An 18527-nucleotide genomic window follows, 5' to 3' on the forward strand; every position below is an offset into this window, starting at 1 on the left:
AAAATGAAACTATCTAAGGGCAAAGTGAAAGAATAGGGAAATTCCTTTATAAGCTGGTTGTGGCCAAGAACTTTCTCACTATGGCTCAAAATATAAATGAAATATGAGTATTCAATTCAATTACATTTAAAAAATTGCATAGCAAAACACATGAGTAAAGTCAAAAGATGACAATCTGAGAGAAAATACTTGCCACATACATCACAGATAAAAGTCTAATCTCTCTAATATGTAAAGGGACTTTATAATCAAGGGGAAAAAAGACCAAAACTCTGATTTAAAAATGGGGGAAAGTCATAAACAGTCATTTCACAGAAAAAAGTATAAAAATCATCCCTAAACATTTGAAAAGTGCTTAGTATTACTCATGATAAAAATATGGTCAATTTCACTCATAATAAAGACTTGAAAATTTACTACACAGGGATATAATTTCTCATCTATCAGATTGGTAAAACTCCAAGAACTTGATAACACACTTTCTTCATAAGGTTGTGGATAAACAGGTGTACTCAGACATTGATGGGGGAATTTAAAATGGTTAAACTTCAAAGGAGGAGAATTTGGCAGTATATAACAAAACTACATTTATATTTTTCTTTTGACTTTGCCATTCCACATCAGTAATACACCCTATAAAAGCAAACAACATATGCACAAAGTTATTGTTGCATTATTATTTGTAATCACAAAATATTGTAAACAACCTGTGTCCATTCTTATGAGACTGGTTGAATAAACTATAGCACATCCATATAATGGAGTATTATACAGTATAAAAAGAATGAAGATAAAGATGAAAAGAAACACAGAAAGGATAAACCAGTAACTAGTGAAAATGGTCACCTACAGCAGTGAGTGAAAATGGGGTGGGATAGATATGGAATGAAATGATGAAGATGAAAGGCCTGGGTATACCTTTTTTATATACTTCTGACTTTTGAATCTTGATGATTATTTACATATTTGACAAACAAAATTAAATAAATAAAGCTGAGGAAAAGACCATAAAGTTTAACACAAAATAACAGTTGAGTTAAACACAAACAGAAACAAATAAACCTAACTGTTTTTCAAATTTATAATCACAGATAAAAATAAAAAAGAATTAATTCAAGTAATTTTCAAACATAGGAGTCTATAACCCTCAGTGGGATATGTTGTGAGGCAATAAGAATTATAAAGGAATCTTAAATTTTATTTACTACTTTTGTTGTTAGTGAAGGTACACAGCTAGTAATTCTAAAATTATTTTACAAGATTGTAAGAAATGGATAATTACATTGATGTTGTTAAGAACCAGAGTTTTCACTAGAAGAAGGAAGATATACATAGAAAATGGAGGGAAGAGGAAAAAAAAAACCCTGTCATTTTGGATTTGAATGGAAGGGATCAGTATAAAAAAAATCATGATTTAAAAAAATGGTATTTTTATTTCTGTCCGTTTAAAGTATTCAGAAGCAATGACACCCAGTAGTAACAAGCACATCTAGCATGCTAATCTTAGTTTCTAAAACCAGTACCAACTAAAAGATACCAGGACTCCTTGAAATAATTGGTCCCAGGGCTGAGGTAGGTATTATAATATACAAGGTGAGCCTAGAATACTTTGTTGCACAAGAAGGAAGGAAAGTGACCAAAAACTGATGGGAACATGTCAAAAGACACAAAAATTGAGTTCAAGGGACTGCCTCTAGCCAAATCTGGGACAATTTGAGAATCAAAAATAGTGACAATAATGTATTATAACACATGAAATAAAAAAGAAATCCATGAATCCATAGAAAATCTTAAAAAGGAGAAATTAAAAGGATGGCATAAGAGGAAGGGGAACTTCTGTCTTTTTTCCCCCCAGAATTTTACTAGCTAATAAAAGAAGAGGGAATTCCATTATTAGAAAGTTGCCACTTTGCAACCATCAATGTAATAACTGACTCAGGGAAGAATCATTAGTGGACACTAAAATGATTGCATGAAAAGTTATTGGGAAAAAGGCTATGCAAAAGGTCTCAGGGTCATCCCCTATATCACTTAGTAAATATCCATGGAAAAGAATATTTTCTCACTGGAGAAATCTGACAGACACAATCTTATCTAAGGGATCAAACCTAACATAACTGAAAATGAAACAAACTGACATTATATACCTTCTGATGCAATGCTCTGAGGACACAATATTACTTATATATTATTCTTGCCCAAAATTATTTAACCTGAATCTAATCTCAAAGGAACAAATAAATCTAAATTGAAGGACATTTTACAAAACAACTGGCCTAGACTCTTAAAAAAAAAAAAGAAAATGTAACTATAAAGAATGTACAAAGAACTCATACAACTCAACATCAAAAAAACAAACAACTTGTTTAAAAAACAGGCAAAGGATCTGAACATTTTTTTTCCAAAGAAGACATACAGATGGCCAACAGGCACATGAGAAGATGCTCAACATCACTAATCACCATGGAAATGCAAATCAAAGCCACAATGGGCTATCACCTCAAACCTGTCAGAATGGCTAAAAGACAACAAATAACAAGTGTTGGCTAGGATGTGGACAAAAGTGAACCCTTATGCACTGTTGGTGGAAATGTAAATTGGTACAGCCACTGGAAAACAGTAGAGGATTTTTCAAAAAATTAAAAATGGAACTGCCATATGATTCCAAACTTGCACTCCTGGGTCTTTATCTTAAGAAAATGAAAACACTAATTAGAAAAGATAGATGCACCCCTATATTCATTGCAGTATTATTTACAATAGCTAAGATATGGAAGCAACCTAAGTGCCCATCAATAGATGAATGGATAAAGAAATTGTAGCATATATGTATGTGTGTATATATATATATATATATATATATATATATATATTCAGCCATAAAAAAATGAAATCTTGCCATTTGCAACAACATGGATGAACCCAGAGGGTATTATGCTAAGTGAAATACATCAGACAGAGAAAGACAAATATTGTATGACTTCACTTATATGTGGAATCTAAAAAAACAAAACAAATGAGCAAACATGACAAAACAGAAACAGAGTTATAGGCATGGAGGTAGTTGACAGACAGGAGGGCGATGGTGGAAGGAAGGAAATAGGTGAAGGAGATTTAGAGGTACAAACTTCCAGTTGCAAAATAAATGCATCACAGGTATGGAATGTACAGTGTGGAGAAAATAGTCAATTACTATGTAATATCTTTGTATGGTGACAGCATAACTAGACTTATCGTGGTGATCATTTTGATACAGAAATACCAAATCACAGGAAATAATAAAGTACTGTAGGTTAATTATACTTCAAAAACAAACAAACTCATAAAAAAAGAGATCAAATTTGTGGTTACCAGAGGCAAGGGTTGCGGGGAGGGGGAACTGGATGAAAGCAGTCAGAAAGTACAAAATTCCAATTATAAGATAAATAAACACCATGGATATAATGTACAACATGACAAATATAATGAACACTGCTGTATGTTACATATGAAAGTTGTTAAGAGACTAAATCCTAAGAGTTCTCATCACAAGGAAAAAATTTTTTTCTATTCTTTAATTTCACATCTATATGAGATAATGGGTGTTCACTAAACTGTGAACCATTTCATGATGTATGTAAGTCAAATCATTATGTTGTATACCTTAAACTTATACAGTGCTGTATGTCCATCTTATCTCAATAAAACTGGAAGAAAAAAGATAAAAGGAGAAATATAAATGTAGACTGTATATTAGGTAACAGTACTGTATCAACGTTAAATTTATTAAGTATGTTAGTTACATTGTGTTGATGTAGAAGAATATCCATGTTCTCAGGAGATACATATGGAAGTATTTAGGGATGAAGTGTTGTTATATCTGCAACTTAACCTGAAATGATGCAGCAAGATAGATGAATAAAGGGATTTATAGGTATGCACTGAACTATTACATTTTTTTATAAATTTAAAATATTTCAAAATGAAACTTAGGGATAAAAAGTGCCCTCCTCCCAAAATGAGAAAATACAGTGAACAATTTTATGCCATAAACTTGAAAACTTAGGTGAAATGGACAATATTCTAGTAAAATATAACTTTCAATATTTATCTAGAAGAAATAGAAAGACTGAATAATACTATAACTTAAGGAAAATCAAATAACTGGTCCAAAAGTTCCTACAAAGAAAACACTAGGTCCAAGTGGGTTTAGAAGTCAAACCTACTAAAAAACATCAAAATTTCAAGGAATAGATCATCCTAATCTTATATAAAATCTTCCAGATAATAGAAAAAGAAATAATATCCCATCCCCATATTCATTTTATGAGTTATGAGACCCGTATTGTCTTGATACTGAAACCATACAATAGTACAAAAAGAAAAAAAATCAAGTCAATCTCATTCATAAATATAAATGCAAAATCTTAAAATATTAGCAAAACACAAGAGCAGTATGCCAAGAAATATACACCATGACCAAGTTGAGTTATCCCAGGAATGTGAAGATAGTTTAATATTTGTATATTCATAAGTGCTATTCACCACATTAACGGATTAAATAATAATATGTAAGATGTTCTCAAGATATGCAGAATAAAATTTTTTATAAAATTTAACACCCATTCAAGACTAAAAAAGAAAAAACCAAACTCTTAGCAAACTAGGAAAAGAAGACAATTGCTTTAATCACATGAAGTATGTGTACATAAAACTCTCAACAAAACATTCATAATAGGAAAAAAAAATGAAAGCTTTCCTTTTAAAATCAGCTACAAGGTAAGGATCCTCCCCATCACTGTTTTTATTCAACATTGTATTGGAGTCCCAATCTACCGCAAGAAGACAAGTAAAGAAGTTAAAGTTATAGTGACTATAAAGAAAGAACAGGGACTTCCCTGACGGCGCAGTGGTTAAGAATCTGCCTGCCAATGCAGGGGACACAGGTTCAAGCCCTGGTCCGGGAAGATCCCACATGCCGCGGAGCAACTAAGCCCGTACGCCACAACTACTGAGCCTGTGCTCTAGAGCCCCCAAGCCACAACTACTGAGTCTGCATGCCACAACTACTGAAGCCCGTGAGCCTAGAGCCTATGCTCCGCAACAAGAGAAGTCACTGCAATAAAGCCTGTGCACCACAAGGAAGAGTCGTCCCCGCTCACCGCAACTAGAGAAAGCCCGTGCACAGCAAAGAAGACCCAGTGCAGCCAAGAATAAACAAATAAATAAATTTTAAAAAAAGAAAGAACAAAACTGTTATTTACAGATGTCATTGTAGTGGATGGTTGGCTGTATATACAACTATATTCAGTATTCCTCCCTATAGGATGTTACCTTTCTGCCCTACTGATTTAGAGTTTGGCCACATGACTTGTTTTCGCCAATAAAATATAACCACATGTAATTTTTTTCTCTTCTGAGCAGAAGCTTTAAGAGCAGATGTATGCTTCATCATGATCTCTTTTATTTATGCCGTGAAATTGTCTATATCCCAAATAGGGTCTGCTCCTTCACACTTGGTCACAGAATAAAGATGAGGAGGAAAAGTGTGGCTAACTCTCAAAGGACATGTAGTATGAGCAAGAAATTGTTGTAAATCACTGAGATGTGGGGGTTGTTAGCCTCTGAAGCATAATTTAGTCTAAGTCCCGGAAAAAAATATTAAAAAATAATTAGAAAGTTACTAGGAATTGAGCATCAGTGGCCACTAACATCCAAAAAAAAAGAGAGAGAGGGACTAGGCATTATAATCCTTCAAATAAAAAAACAGACCATCACCTTTGATATAGTTTTGTCAAAAAATTTCCACCTGAATTTGATAAAGCCTCTAGATTCAATTATCATTTTACAGAAAATATAAGTGAAACGAACATATTTAACCATACAGTGGCAATATAATCACCAACATCCAAAATGCTGGAAACTATAAAGGATAAAAAATTTAATTTCCTCAACAAATAAATTACAAGTTAAAAAAACAAAAAAGAAGAAGGAAGCTTCTAGATTAAAAGAGATTTAAAATATCAGCTGCTTGTCATGGGTGGACCTTATTTGGAACATAATTCACACAAACAAAAAATGACATTTATAAATAATTGGAAGTATGAACATTGACTTGATATTTGATGATATCAATTATTTGCTGTCAATTATTTTATGTGTAATAATGGACTCTAGTTATTTTTTTTAAAGTCCTTTTTTTAAGAGAGACATAATAAGATAATAATATGATGTGTATGATTTGTTTCAAGTAATATAAGAGACAAATGAGTAGAAATATAGGTGAAACAAGACTGGCCATATATTGATAACTGTTAAAGTTGAGTATAAGTATATAGGATTCACTATATTTTTCTTTTTTACTTTCGTATGTGCTTTAAATGTTCTATAATAATTTTTTTAAGAAATAGAGTTTAACAAAGATAGTGGCCAAAAAGTCAACATAACAAAAATCTGTTATATTTCCATGCACCAGCAATAAACAGAACATTGATGTCATTAAAAAAAAAAAAAAATCTAAAACTACAAGATATCTAAAAATAAAACCCACAAAAGATGTGCAAGATTGATAAACAGAACATTAAAAAATTTTATTAAAAGATTAAATAAGCCAACAAATCGATATATCCTAAGTTTATAGATGGGAAGTCTCAGTTTAACAAAGATGTAAAATCTCTCAAAAGTGACTACAGAATGAGTAGAATCACAAGAGATTTTCATGGATATGATAAGTTGGTTCAGAAATGTGTATAAAAAGCAAAGGGTCAAGTATAGCCAAGACATTCTTGATGAAGACAAAGAAGGATAAAGGGAGGTATGCTGCCTTACATCAAGATTCCTTATAAAGTAACAGTAATTAAATAGTTAAAACTGAATAGTATGCATTTAGTAGTAATTAAGACAGTTTTGAAAGAAATGAATAAATTGACCAATGAAAAAGAATAGGAAATAGAAACTTGAAATAGATCCATAAATATATTATTTTTTTTTCATAAAAGATGTGGTACTGTAAATCACTAGAGGAAGGAGAAACCATTCAATAAATGATGCTGGGACAACTGGTTAACAGGTGGAAAAAACATGTATCTTACTGTGAATGTAAACAAAAATCAATTCCAAATAAACTAAAAACCTAAATATGAAACACAAACCTTAAAAATTATTAGAGAAAATATAGGAGAATAACCTTCTGATCTTGAGTAAGGAAAGAGTTCTTAAAAAAAAGACACAAAAATGATAACTATAAAAAGAAATGACTGATAATTTCAACCACAGTAAAAGTAGGAAATCTATTCAAGCACAAATGCATAAAGAACACCAAAAACAAGCAAACAAACAAAAAACTTCTTAAGTTGGGAGAGGATATTTTCTATGCATAACAGACAAAATCCAGAACTGTTAAAAAACTAAAAATAAAAAAACTTCTGGAAATCAATAAGAAAAAGAAAAATTACCCAACCACCCAGTGGCAAAATAATTAAGAGGCATTTTACAGAAAAGGAAACACGTGGCCCATAAACAGATGAGAAGGTAACCAAACACACAGGTAGTCAGGGCAGTACAAATTAGCCACAAAATACCATTTTATGCCCACAAGATTGGCAAAATTTAAGAAGTCTGAAAATAAAGCATTGAAGAGAATGGATATGAATGGGGAATTTTATAATGTGCCAATGGAAGTATAAATTGGTTTAATCACTTTGAAAGATAGTTTGTTGCTATCTTGTAAAGTTCAACATTTATATGCCTTATACTCAGCAATTCCACCAGGCATATATCCTACAAAAACTCTTGCACATGTGCACAAGGATGATCAAAACAACACTGTTTGCAACAACAAAAACTGAAAACAACCCAAATGTGCATGAAAAAGGGAAAAAAATCTGGCATATTCACATATCTACACTCAATAACATGGACGAAGTTTAGAAACAATGTTGAATAAAAAACAAGTCCCATAACTCAAAAACAAGCAAAAATAACCAATATATTATTTTGGCATGCATATAAATGACAGGTAGATCACATATATACATACATGATATAAATTTTAATAAATCATAAAGTAACAAAGAAAATTACACGTAAGCAGAAATGAATCAAGTAAGTCATATCACACACACACACACACACAAACACACGAAAATGAAACAAAATGTAGGACAGCAATTACATCTGAGGTAAAGAAGGGAGTGTGGGTTAACAGAGGATCCCATAGCAAGATATTGGTAATGTTCTAGTTTAGTTCACAGGTGCTCAGTATATTATTATACTTTAGAACTTACATACAGTTAGGGAAAAAACATAATAGTTATAAGGATGGATGGAGAAACAATACCTCATATATGTGAAGTTCATTGTCTTCTGAACTGGTAGGAATTTAATAGTGAATAAAAATTCTGAAGGAATGCTCAAGTTGGAAAGATAGAACAAGTTATTAATTTGGAGCATTAGATGTTTACACAAGCATAAAATCCCTTGTAATAAATATTTTTAAAGAGTAAGTGGAAAGTTAAATGGAGAGTTACAATATACTGTAGATGCTGCTATGCAATGTACATAAGGTTTCATTTTAATATATTTATCTTTTCAAATACAGTGATAGGGATCTTTCTTCCCACCATACCATCAGTACTTGCCCTGTCCCCTTTCAGTTCAAATGGACTACAGGTTTGTAAGAGCTCTCAAGCCCATCAGAATTGGATGGTGACCACTTCCCCTTTTAGCTAGCTAACGATAAGGATGAGAGACTACTGAAATTAAGGACGGCATTTAGAATGAATTATAGGAAGTATCTCACTATTCAGCATATAATCAAGCTGTAGAATTTAGATCTGCACTTAAAGATTACTGTTGCTAGCTTTAAAAGAGGCTAGATGCTAATGGTATGAATATTAATGTATTTGCAGCTAGGCCAAAGCTATATAATGGTAAGCAGATCTCATGCTTCAGTGCATAGACTGATTGCCTACAGGAGTCAAGAAGAACTTCCTTCACTTACTGCACAATAACTAAGGGCAGTGTGCATTGTTATTGCCACCTTTCTCCAAATCATCAGATATTGATGAGGATGGGCCAACATTGCTAGTTAGTTTAGCAAAATGTATGTTCCATGTATTTTTATGATATCCTGCACCATTTCGTTTTTTTGTTACCTCTAAGTGCCATAGAAAAGCCTTAACTAAAAGAACACTCTTTTTAGCTATAGAAATGTAAACAAGTACTATTTAATTAGAAAGAAGGACAATTTTCACCCAAAGTCCTACTACACAAACTCAATGCTATTAAAATTTAGGTATACTTTGTCTAGGTCTTTTGTTTCTATGTGATAGTGATTATGTAATCTTGCCTCTTAGTTTTTTTCTTTTGCTTAATGCTATCATATACATTTCCCCGAGTTAATTACACATGCCAATTAATAACATTTAAGATAAATATATAGTAGTCCAAGTGGTTATACCACAGTTAATTTAATCATTCATTTATAGTACAGCATTTGTTGTATGCATTGTTCCTATTTTTATTCTACTATAAATAACATTTCTATGAACACCTTTGTACATTAAGCTTCCTCTGTACTTGGAATTATTTCCCTTGGGATAGAGCTCATAAGTGGAATTATTGCATTAAATGGCATAAACATTTTAAAGATGCTTACAATAATTTGCATTCATCAAATTACATTCCAAATATATGCAGTGTATACTGCCACAGCAATGGATGAACTATCTCTGTACCACACTGTTGCCAATTTTGATTATGGTCATTTAAGTATGTCCTTCAAAATCTGAGAGAAAATTGATATTCAGTAGTTCTAATCTGTACTTAATTGATAAGCAGTATAACTGAATTACCTTGTCTTATTCATCTTGGTATCTCTAGTAACTTGCATAGTGTATGGAACAAAGCAAGTGTTTAATACATGTTTGCTGGATGAATACATGAATGAAAAACTATTGATTTTTAGTGTCTTCTTACTGATTTTTTTATTGGTTAATTGTTTGATAAACTGTTATCCTTCATCATAAGTACTATAGATTTCACCCAGATTATCATTCAATGTTGATGACATTTTTGACACATGGAATTCTAAATCTTATGTGTTAAGTCTATTAATCTTATCCTTTTTGGTTTCCTTAATCACACTAAAGGTTTAATAAGCAGTCCTTCCTACTTTTCACTTTCTTCATGGCTTGACTTTTAAAATATTATTTCTCTACAGTAATTCATACGAAAATTATTTCAGTGCCATTTATACACAAAATACTCCTTTTTAAAGATATATATGTCATTCTCTTTCATACCCAATTTATTTCTGAGAATGGGTTTGAAAGTTGATTGTATGAAAGTAGAATTTCAATTTTCTAATTATGCCTTCCTTCAGTCCAGGCCACCAGCAGACAGGTAGGAACTTTCACAGGTGTGTAAGGCTGAACTTGAGAGGTCTACTGAGAAGGAGGTAAAAGAGAGAGGGGTCCTACCAGCATCTCCGTTACTCCAAATCCTGGGTTGGGTGGCATCTCCTTTTACCACATATTTTCTATTATCTTCCTCATCCCCACACCAAAAGGGGTTGTTTGTAAGGGTAAACATATGAAAATGAAAAAAAAATCTGCATAATGATATCAAAGATACAAATGAATTTTGGAAATGATTAATATTACATATGGCTCATATAATAAGCAAAATTACTTCAATGTTTGGAACCTTTGCAAATAGGCACATTTATATCAGAATATAACATTTAAAATAATCAACTGATTTCTACCATAAAAATTTCCCTTGTATTTACTTAGAAGCTTTAATATCTACAGTGTGTGCCGAGAATTCACAAAACAGGGGATCTCTATTAGCTTTAAGGCTACATAATCAATGCTGTAGAGGCACTTCTGTTAGTGAATAAATGATGAAGTTTTACCAGAAAAGATGCAGAGTCAACAGAAATATTCAACAAAATACATAGCTAAGAATGATCCTGGAATTAAATGGGGATTTTCACATCTTATAAATGTTAAAAAAAAGAGAGAGATGATATGGGTTGGTTACATACACATAATTTTTGACTAGTATTTTCCAGAAGCTTTAGAACTGAGATCTTGTTACACTTGTCCACTTTGAGTTCATTCCTGTTGATAACACAGAGTACTGCAAAGTAAATGTGCATTATTTTCTCAATATAGACTGGATAACAATTCTAATTACTCTGCTAAATGATGATTATCCTAAAGAATGTTACACAAAAACTCCCACAAGTATTTAAGGATACATTTATAAAAGTGTTTCTAATTATGAATATTTAAGAACTCATACATCCATCAGTGGGAGGAAGGTTACAAAATATGGCATCTCCATACACTGGCATTAAGAAGAATAAAGTTGATTAGTACGTATTAATGAGAAATGTCTGTATTTTCTAAGTAATAAAGCAAACTACAGACCAGTACGTGTGACCCTATCTTTTTGCTAAACACACACGTGCGCACAGGTGTATGTGTGCTTGCAAACTCTGAAAGGATATATGCCAAACTTTTAACACCGGTTACACCGAGGGTTTCTGGAGAAAGACAATGAGAGAGGAGACTGATGTTTTACATTTTTGTAATGTTTGAGTTTTTTATTTAATCAACATAGCCTACTCTCATAATTTAAAAGCATCTATACATATTTGGTAAAATAAAAAATACATACGTATGTAAATATACATATTTTTCTGTGTATCTTTTAGAGAGGTTAGAAGTATTTTAACATCATCATGTGCTTATACCTTCTTATAAATCTAAGGACCATCAATGTGACCTCTATGACCAACTTAACTGGATGACCTTTTCACTGAAGAGGTAACAGCACTGATTTACTACTTCATATAAATGCATTTAGAGTCTCTCAGTAGCAGGTGTATATTAACTTTTGTGCTGTTTCCATTGCAAATGCTGTTCACAAAACCACTCTATCTTCAAATGTTCAGAAAGAAAATCCCATGCTGTTGACTTTGTAGCTTCATTTCTGAAACAAGCTTCCTGCTGTATTAAACAAGCATAAACACTGGATATAAAAAGTGTAAAACCATTCTAAGAAGAAGTGTTGTAGGTAAAAAAATGCCTGAAATGTTTCGAGTTGTCTGGTATGTTACTATTGCAGTAAATAAAAAGTCATGATGAAGAACTGTATTTTGGTGACCCTGGTGTTGAGTAATAATAAAAAATAATAGGTGTTGGGAGTTTGAAGTGGTCCAGTATACGATGCTATTCTTTCCTACCTGAATTCTGCCCATCTGAGAAATAAGGAAGGCAGAAGGAAGGTCAAGATGTCAAGTTTGCTACTAATATAGCAGAGACTGGAGAATGTGGCTTATATCTGCATGCAAAGGATTTACTAATACTGAACCCCAGAATTGGACTAATGTAACTCACACCATTAGAGACAGAATTGGATGCCACAAGCTTTCTTTCATGGAGTCCTATCACTGTAAAACTTAAGGGATAGAGGAGCAGAGTGGAACATACACTCTGAGGCAGGCCGTACTCCAGAGAGATAAGGAAAAGAAAGCTGGACTTCGGTTTATCCTTCCAAACTCACCAATCAGACTGAATCACTCCTCTCCACCTTAGAATAAGAAGGAGTTCTAGGGGGGACAACAAGGAGGGTTAAACCAGTAAAGCTTTTTCTTCATGGAAGAAAAAAACCAGGAGTGGAAAGAAGAATTCCATGGGGCTATCTCAGGGGTTAATATATACCATGTCTTTGCAAATAACGTTGAAAATAGATGAGGAACTTTTATCTGCTTTGTAGTAAAAATAAAACATGTAGACTCAATCACTGGAACAAATATTTATTAAACACTAAGTGCCCTGGACTATGTTAGATTCAGACACTGATAGAAAAATGAAGAAGTAGTAGAGGGAGTTCCCAGTTAAGTGGGAGAGATTGATACACATAAATATCATAGAGTATGATCAATGATATAACAGAATTATAAACATATTCTTTATGAATACAGAGAAAGGAACAGTAGAGGAACGCTTTCATAATTTATTACGTTCATTTATTCCTGCATTTATTTATTCAATACCTACTATATGCCAACCTCTGTACCAAGGTATTAGACCATGAGTATACAATGGTAAACAAAGTAGACAAGATCTTTCCCCTTACTGAGCACATGATGAGATAGACATAAATAAAATAAAGCACATAAATATGTAATTACAAAATGGAATCTGTGCTATCAAGGAAAAAATACAGTGTGTTATTAGGAAAAACAACAGGTTGTAAAATTTAGATCACAGGGATTCTTCTCTGAGGAAATATTTCAACTGAGATCTAAAGGATAGGGCTGTCCCACCAGGTAGGAGACAAGGGGCAAACAGATAACTTAAGGAGAAAGAAAGGCATAGATAAAGGTCTTAGGTGGAAGAAAGCTCGGAGTGCTTGAGGGAGCAGAGTGAGAAGGGGACCATGGTTGAAAATAACATCAGGAAGGTGGTCATATACCATATTGTGACGAGTCATGGATTTTAGGATGATTTTAATAAGGGGGCTGACACTATTCAATTTATAATGCAATGAAGGTTGCTAGAGTGGATGACGGGAAAGCAGAGAGAGATTGTTACTGTGATCCAGGTGAGAGAGAGTAGTGGCTAGAACTAGGATGGTAGCAATGGAGAGAGAAGTGGAAGGATTCAAGAAATATTTTGGAGGTAAAAGCAACAAAACTTGGTGATGGACGGGGGTAGGGTGAGAATGATGCGATTTCTGAACACATCAAACATGCCTGCTACATTTTGGGTTTACTCAGGAAAAATGACATGTGAGCTAGGCCTTGAAGACTAAATCAGATTTGTAACTAATAGAGAAAAAAGAGAAAGATACAGAGGTGTGAAGTCCTGTGGCATATTTGGAATTCCACAAATAGTATTCTGATGTGCTAGTAGAATAGAGTATGTGATAGAAATGCAGGGAGATAGCACAGATTGTGTTTTTGTTTGTTTAATCAGGGCAGCATCACTTCAGATCTATTTCTATGTTTATATTAAATTCTTGGGAATTCAGAACTGGAGCTTAGGAAGGAGGGATTAGTGACAAAGATTTGGAAATTATCTATGGATGATAACTAAAACTTTAGACCAGATGAGACAGCCCATGGAGAGTACACAGTAAGAAAACAATCAAGGACTAAACTTTAGGGAGCCTCTGCACTTAAAGGACAGGCAGGAGAAAAAAATGAGAAAGAAGCCTGAAAGGCATGAAATTCACATGGATAGTATGAAATAAAAATGAAATCATAAGTAATTATACAATTATAATTATGTCTAATAATTACAGAGCATTTACTATGTACCAAGCACTGTTGTAAGGGCTTTATATATATTAAGACACTTAATTTTTGCTAGAGTCTTGTGAGGTAGGGCCATTATTAACCTCATTTTATAGATGTAGAGAATGAGGCATAGACCAGTTAAACTGCTTGTCCAAGGTCACTAACCTAGTAAATAGCAGAGCTGGGATTCAAAGGTGTTTGTAATATTAACCTCTATGCTTACTGCCTCTCGAGACCCTGAGATTTAACATTTCTGTCCTCCCTGGACTATGCGGAAAAAACTAGCTTGGTCTGTTATACAACCCTCAGGGACGCTTCTTAGAAATTAACACAACCTCTGGTTTAGGTATTAATCATAGCAATATTCTATAAGGTAGTTGCTTTAATGTGTGTTAATTAATGAACCCACACTCTTCACATTAGAATCTTTTAAATAAACAAACATCTTGTAATTTATAAATAGGGGAAGATTACCTAAAGCAGAGACCATTAAACTGTTGTGAATATAAAGTACTGGTTCTCAACCAGTACTTTATATTCACAACAGTTTAATGGTCTCTGCTTTATGTAAAATAGATAGCTAGTGGGAAGCAGCCGCATAGCACAGGGAAATCAGCTCCGTGCTCTGTGCTCTGTGACCACCAAGAGGAGTGGGATAGGGAGGATGGGAGGGAGATGCAAGAGGCAGGAGATACGGGCATATATGTATATGTATAGCTGATTCACTTTGTTATAAAGCAGAAACTAACACACCATTGTAAAGCAATTATACTCTAATAAAGGTGTTAAAAAAATAAATAAATAAAGTACTAGTTCTCTCCATTAATGGATGGCATTAAGTTAGCGTCCAACAAGCAACCTGGGCATGGCAGATTAACTTTATAAAAACATAATCATTACAAAAGAATTTCAATAATATAGACAGAATAAAATATGCATCAAAATTTTCTAATTACAAAAAGTAGAAACAATAAGTTCATAGAGATGAAGTATTAATTTTTTGTAATTAATTTTTTGTAACTTTTTGTAACCAGTAATTGCTTTCTTACTGGTTAAAGTTTAATAAAAGTAGAAGTACAATTATAATAACTTTAAAATAAAACTGGTTCTGAACTGGGGACAATTTTGCCCACCCGTCTCTGCCCAGGGGACATTCAGCAATATCTGGGGTCATTTTTGGTTTGTCACAACTGGGGGTGGGTGGTGCTACTGGCATCTAGTTGGTAGAGGCCAAGAATGCTAATAAATATCTTACACTGCATAGGACAGCTCTCCCACAGCAAAGAATATCCTGACCCCAAATCTCAACAGTGCCAAGGCTGAGAAACCCTGCTATAAAAATAGCATCTATACCAAGAGTAGTTAAACCTGAAAATTTAAGATAAAGGCAATTACTATAGAATTCAGTATACATTTGAACACACAGACGAAAAAGATTATTCTATTCCAAAATTTAGGGATAAAACCAACTTAATTTTGGCCTTAGTGATGTTCAGTAAATATATCATTTCTTGCCATCATTAGCTCCTTGTTATTGCACTAATTATAAGACTGATGGCCCTCTTTTCTAAAATCTTTACACTTAGTATTTTGACTCTGCTGTTCACACTTGAAATAACTTTTATGGAACATACCAGAAGGGAAACTAAGCTACACATATTAAAGAATTTAAAGTGGGAATTGATAAATATTGGCATTTCATTCAATAACTGCTAAAATGCAAAGAACGGACTAGGTATATTGATTGATGTTTCTTTCTATCCAAATTTCCTTTGTCACCATCTGTGAAGGAAAAGCTCTCTCTAACAGACTTTGTGTGTTTAATTTTAATCCAGGGCAAATTTTTATGACTGAGTGATAAACAAAACTGGAGTTCATATTGGAAGCCCCTTTACTACTAACTATAATGATACCAGTGGGCATTACCATTTTTAAAAGTGTAAAAAAATCAATGAGCAGACTGTCATTACAGAAACTCATTCTGCATCAAACATATCACCCAAGAGATTGATATTTCATGCTTATAAAACTTAACATAAAATTAAATTACAGATATTTTCTCACAATCTACTAAAATTACGGCCTAAGGCAATACACTGCTAATATGAAGCATTTGTTCAGCTCTAGTGGACTTATTTCCTATATGATTTATGTGAAAGAAGTCTTCATTTGTCTCTACGTAGATCTGGTAATGAGGTTTCTGTTTCTTACATTAAATGTAGAAAGTATAGGAAGTTCTTTAAAATTAAGCCAGCAAATATAACACTGAATTATTAATAAATAACAGTGAAATTAATAAACTGGGGGGGGGGTGTCCTCCTTTGGTATATAATTATGTCATTTCAAACCTCAGCTATTCTTTCATTATCCAAATGCATTAAAAAAAATCTAAATATTCCATACAGAAAATACATTTTCAATCTTTAGGCCCAAAACCAGAGTGACAGATTTCAAGTAAAATAGTAGACTGTGTTTTTTTCCCCTGAAATCTAGAAGGACAACAAATAATTTCAATCATTTCACTCCAGAAAGTTAGGATAATAAAAAAGAGAGTTCTGGAAACAATACTATATCTTAATCTGTTAGGATATGAATAACTCTGAGACCATGAGGTATATGAAAAGATAAAATTGATTTCAACCTTATCAACCTGATGCATCGTGAAACTTATGTGTAGCACTTTCTAGCCAGTAAAGTGTTTGCTTATTAGTATGTTTCAGAATACACATAGAAGGAAATAATTTCTTAAACAAACTTAAAAAAGAAACAACTGTGCCTTTAGTTTTATGCTGAAATCTACTTGACAACTTGGAAAATTACCAGATTTTATACCAAAGTACAATAGACAATTCTTACCTTAAGCATTCAGCATCATTTTGAGGCTTTTCACTGATTTTTATTTTTTCTGCCTCTAGGTACTTGGTAGTACAAACGGCTTCTTTTTTTTTATCTTCAAAACCTAAACAATTAAGAAAATTCTTACAATCTTTAAAAAATTAAACATAAAGGTTATCTTTATTCATTCATAAGAACAATACTCAATTTTGGTGCTTCATGTAAAATATATGTATTAGTGATTTTTATTTTTCTACTTTAATGTAGCAAATAAAGGCACACACAAAAAAGATCTTAACAAAATTTGTGACATAAAAAATACCAGATCTAACACTGATCAGTTCAGTGCTTTACCTATTCCTTTTTTACGTCAATAGCAGCACTATATCCCAATAGGTGAATACATTTTGAAAGAATAATACTACCCTATAGTAGATATATAACAATATTCATCAGCAAAATAAACTAACTCATAAAGGTAATACCTTTAAGCTCTCTCTGCAAAGTAAATAATTCTTGTATCAATTCACTCTTTTGTTTTTGAAGTTCATTTAACTGGCCACTATCATGTTCCACTGACTTCATTTCTAGAAACAAATAGACAAAAACCAAAAAACATATTTTAACTATTTTAAGTTTTGCCTTATGTATGTCAGGAATGATTAACTTTTTCTTGTGTAGTAAAAATTTAAGCAGTATATGGTCAATTTTAAGTCCCAACAGCTTCCCTTGGCCAGGTAGGAACTGTTTCTTAATAAACTGACCAGGATTATTTAAGCAACAACTGGATACAAAAGAACAAGTTAGTTGAAGGTTAGACTGCTGAAAGAGAATTCAAAATAGTGTCATATTACTAAGTAAAACAAGCTTCCCAATGAAATAAGAAAACTCTGCTCTCTTTTTGGTTACCATGAACAATGCTGCTATGGAACATTCATGTACAAGTTCTTATGCAGGCATATGGTTTCAATTATCTTGAAATACCAGGGAGTGGAATTGTGGGTCATAGGGTAACTCTAGGTGTAACATTTTGAGAAACTGTCAAACTGTTTTCCAAAGTAGTTGTATAATTGTACATTTCTACCAGCAATGTATGAGGTTTCCAATTTCTCCACAGCCTATCCAACACTCTTATCTACTCCTTTATTATAGCCAGGCTAGTGGCGTCTCATTGTGGTTTTGATTTGCATTTTCCTAATTATTTTGAACGTCTTCCATGTGGCCATTTGTATGCCTTTTTTGGATAAGTGCCTTTTTAAATACTTTGTCCATTAAAAAAACTGGGTTATTTTTCTTTTTATTGTTTAGTTGTAAGAGTTCTTTATATATTCTGGATGCTAGTCCCTTTTTAGAGACATGATTTGCCAATATTTTCTACAATTCTGTGGGTTGTCTT

General features: G+C 32.8%; 1 protein-coding gene across 1 annotated transcript in view; it reads right to left on the reverse strand.

Moving 5' to 3' along the window:
- Window positions 1–17148: 17148 nt before the first annotated feature.
- The window catches only part of CCDC172 (coiled-coil domain containing 172), a 42471-nt gene continuing 41092 nt past the window's right edge, over window positions 17149–18527 (reverse strand). The window contains exons 5-6 of the mRNA XM_061193025.1: window positions 17617–17718; window positions 17149–17255 (exon numbers count right to left, since the gene is read on the reverse strand). Coding sequence (XP_061049008.1) covers window positions 17149–17255; window positions 17617–17718 — 209 coding nt within the window. The remainder of the gene's footprint in view (window positions 17256–17616; window positions 17719–18527) is intronic.

Source organism: Eubalaena glacialis, chromosome 1 (genome assembly GCF_028564815.1).
Source record: "Eubalaena glacialis isolate mEubGla1 chromosome 1, mEubGla1.1.hap2.+ XY, whole genome shotgun sequence".
Classification (NCBI taxonomy): domain Eukaryota; kingdom Metazoa; phylum Chordata; class Mammalia; order Artiodactyla; family Balaenidae; genus Eubalaena; species Eubalaena glacialis.